General features: G+C 41.9%; 1 protein-coding gene across 1 annotated transcript; it reads right to left on the bottom strand.

The window, feature by feature from the left end:
• Window positions 1–614: 614 nt before the first annotated feature.
• LOC115152051 (uncharacterized) lies at window positions 615–3,001 on the bottom strand. Its single transcript, XM_029696522.1, has 3 exons — window positions 2,962–3,001; window positions 2,108–2,353; window positions 615–1,943 (listed from the first exon to the last, which is right to left on the bottom strand). The coding sequence occupies exons 1-3, from the start codon at window positions 2,995–2,997 to the stop codon at window positions 1,566–1,568; spliced, it is 660 nt and encodes a 219-aa protein (XP_029552382.1). The 5' UTR covers window positions 2,998–3,001; the 3' UTR covers window positions 615–1,565.
• Between the last annotated feature and the right edge of the window lie 341 nt (window positions 3,002–3,342).

Here is a 3,342-nt window from a genome sequence, read left to right as displayed (position 1 = left end):
CAATAAACAATACCCCACACAGACATGGAGGGAACAGAGGGCTAAATACACATAGTAATCATGAGGAGATGTAAACCAGGTGTGCGGAAAACAAGACAAAACAAATGGAAAATGAAAGATGGAGTGGCGATGGCTAGAAGACCGGTGACGTCGACCGCCGAACGCTGCCCGAACAAGGAGAGGGACCAAATTCAGCGGAAGTCTTGACAGGAACTTTCAATAAATTCCCTGGTTTTCCCGAAAAACTGTTTGGAGGATCCCGGATGAGGAGGGAATGAGCAGGAAAGCCTCCAACCAGGATTTCTGGAAACACAGGGAATTTATTGATAGTTCCCTAGAATTATGCTACCTTAACCCGGTGTATAGGTGTTGGTGTGTTGTTCAATCAAATGGTCATCTGTGATCAAGGTAATATTGCGTAGCTCTGACGTGTTTTTACAGTTTCTGGAAATTTGGGATTGTAGAAACACCATCACACACCCACATATTGTTGATAGACTATTTGTAATGTTTGCTGTAGGTTTTGACCTGTTCCTCTCACCCACTCAATGGCCTAGTCAATACGTGTATCAGATGATTCATTTGATTACAAAAGACTGATAAAGACAGAAAAATAGAAAAGGAAACCATTTTATATCATCCAACATTAAATAGGTACATAAAATGGTACTCCAATGTACAAAAATATAGTACAGTATATATAACATAAATGCTAATACTGTCAAGAAGAGAAGCAGTAAGTAAGCATTTCACTGTAAGGTCTAAACCTGTTATGACAAATAAGATTTCATTTCATTTGAGTTGGGATGTGTTCAGTGAGGTGTCATCTTCAGAACATTGCCGGTAGAAATGTAATGAAATAGAGCTGAAATTACTCCTCTAAGAGCTAGACAATCATATCTGTCCTATACAATGTATTTCTATCTGAATGCACTGTTACAGTATACCCTCCTGAACAGGCCTCTTCTGTAGAGGAATGTACATCTTGTCCCCCTCTCTCCCCCACCTTCACTCTCTGTCGCTGCTCTAACATCAAAACATCTGGTTTCATGGGGCTGTCTTGGATTTCAGGAAACCCTCTCTGTGAGCATGACATCACTACACAACAGTCCTCTGGAGCAAGCAGAATTACTAAGCGCGTGTGTGTGTATGCACGTGTGTGTACATTTTTCATTACTCAGCTGATTTAGTGCTTAGTAAACACTTTCCCCTGTATCACTGACTGACAGAGGTACAAATAATGCTAAAAAAATAGAGCTGCTTCTTTTCCTCTTTCTCGTACAAATAAATACCTCAAGCTAGAATCCTTGTCTGACTAAAATACAATATAAAATGTCTTAATAACTTAGTGACTGATAGTGACTGTGATCTGAAGTACACCCAGAATAATCTTTAAACTTATGACTGTCCAGTCTTGCTTCAACTCATTCTAGGTTTTCAGCAGATCACGAGTTGATCAAAGTTCAGTTACTCAGTGACAGTCATAGTCAGTAACAGTTGTTCAGAATGGCACAAACTGATCTGAGTTCAGTCACTCAGTGATGATCTATGTCAGTAACAGTTGATCAGCAGTACCTGAGCTGATCCAGGTTCAGCAGTAGCCGATCGAGGTAGCCCTTGAGTCTGTTTAGTGCCACTGGACTCACACTCAGACCAAACTTCCTGACACTATCCTTCAGAGCCTCCTCCAACCCACCCTCTCCTATCTGTTTCTGCTGGCGACCTGGGCAGCGCGACATCATCCAGTTCTCCAGCTGACCCCGCATAGTGGAGGTGTCTTCCACCAGCTGTTTGAGGTCCACCATGTCTAGGGAGATCAGTAGGTCCTGGTAGAACCCCATGGTCTCTACTATGGAAGGCAGGCCTTCTATAGGCTGGTCTCCTGCAGCTGCTGGGAAAAACAATTCCAGGCCGTCGATTACCAGGTTAGAAGAGGAAGGGAGCTGGAGGGAGGGAGGGAGAGAGAGAGAGAGAAAGATGTGATTAAAATAAGATTTATGTAGACTAAACAGTGTTTTACAAATCACATTTATCAACAAGCCAAAGACTGCATTAGTCAGTACACTAATGATTGATTGACTGACTAATTGATAGATGGATTGATTACCTTTTTGATTTTCATCTGTGTCCTGTACACCATGGTCTGAGCAAGGAATTTGACCTTGGTTCTCACTATGTCCAATGACAGTGAAGCTCCTGCCCCCATGCTGAAAAGTGCCAGTAGAGAGGACACCAGGAGGGCCATGGAACAATCCATATCTGTAGTCTGTATGAACAGGTGTACGTGTGTCAATGTGTGTGTCTTGAACCTGGTGCTTAATCTGTGTATGTATAAAGAATAGCACAGGTATTCCTGTAAGAGGGCAGAGATACATCCTATAAGTTCATGTTGTTCTTTTACTGTCTGTTACAGAACACATACACTTATGCACTTCCATATTGTTCATATACATTTGCTTATTTTTAAAGTCTAAACTTCAATGGCATGTTTTGGTTGAGAATAAATATTTGTTTTAGACCAATCAATATTTGGCAGAGGGTTGGGGGTGAAATCCCTACCAAGAGAGAACAGCCTGCCCTCTGATAAATAGGCTAACAGATAAGATTCACCGTACTACACCCATACTACTGAAAACAGACAGAACCCAGTCTACCAAGTCTACCTGATCTACTTGGTTGGCTGTATATTCCACATGCTTCCTTTCAAACGTTCTTTCTAAAGTTCAAAGTTAAGTGTAAAATGTTTATTTAAAAAAAATGGCACCTCACTTCATGAAAGACAATTAAACCAAACCATGCATTACGGACAAGATACAGTTTCACAGCATCACCTGTTCAAATCTGTACATATTATTTCAGTAGCACATACTAACACAGAGAGAGAGAGAGAGTAATAGTGATAAAGCAAATGATAGCGGTAGAGAGAGTGATAGAGAAAGTGCAGTGGAGAGAGTATCTTACCTCTGAGGGTCTGTGTATGTCACTCCCAGGCTCCATCAGGTCTTCTCTTATAGCTGAGGGCAGTTGACTCATCTCTTACTCACTCTCACCTCTCCCCCATCCTCCCCTTTACTCACCTCTCCTCCCCCTCTACACAAGAGTCTCCTGGTAGTCTGGGTAGCAGGACAAGAGACAGGAGGTTCAAAACATACACACACACAAATATATTTTGTGTATTTGCTGATTGTGTGAATATCTGTCAGAGGTTGTCACTACCTCCTGGCTCTCTTTCTCATCTCTCCATGGATGGTACATTTACATGTTTGAAAAGTAGGGTGTTCCCTGATCCACTAGCTCATATAGGTGCTTATCTCTGTGTGTGTGTGTGTGTGTGTGTGTGTG

The sequence above is a fragment of the Salmo trutta genome, chromosome 17 (assembly GCF_901001165.1).
Source record: "Salmo trutta chromosome 17, fSalTru1.1, whole genome shotgun sequence".
NCBI classification, from domain to species: Eukaryota; Metazoa; Chordata; class Actinopteri; order Salmoniformes; family Salmonidae; genus Salmo; species Salmo trutta.
The sequence above is the reverse complement of the archived record's forward strand: the minus strand, read 5'-3'. Positions and strand labels throughout refer to the sequence as shown.

Coding starts and splice junctions, on each gene's coding strand:
- LOC115152051 (XM_029696522.1), bottom strand. CDS start 2,997: ATGGAGCCTGGGAGTGACATACACAGACCCTCAGAG. Junction 2,354..2,961: donor ACATACACAGACCCTCAGAG/GTAAGATACTCT, acceptor GCCCTCTTACAG/GAATACCTGTGCTATTCTTT. Junction 1,944..2,107: donor CACAGATGAAAATCAAAAAG/GTAATCAATCCA, acceptor CCCTCCCTCCAG/CTCCCTTCCTCTTCTAACCT.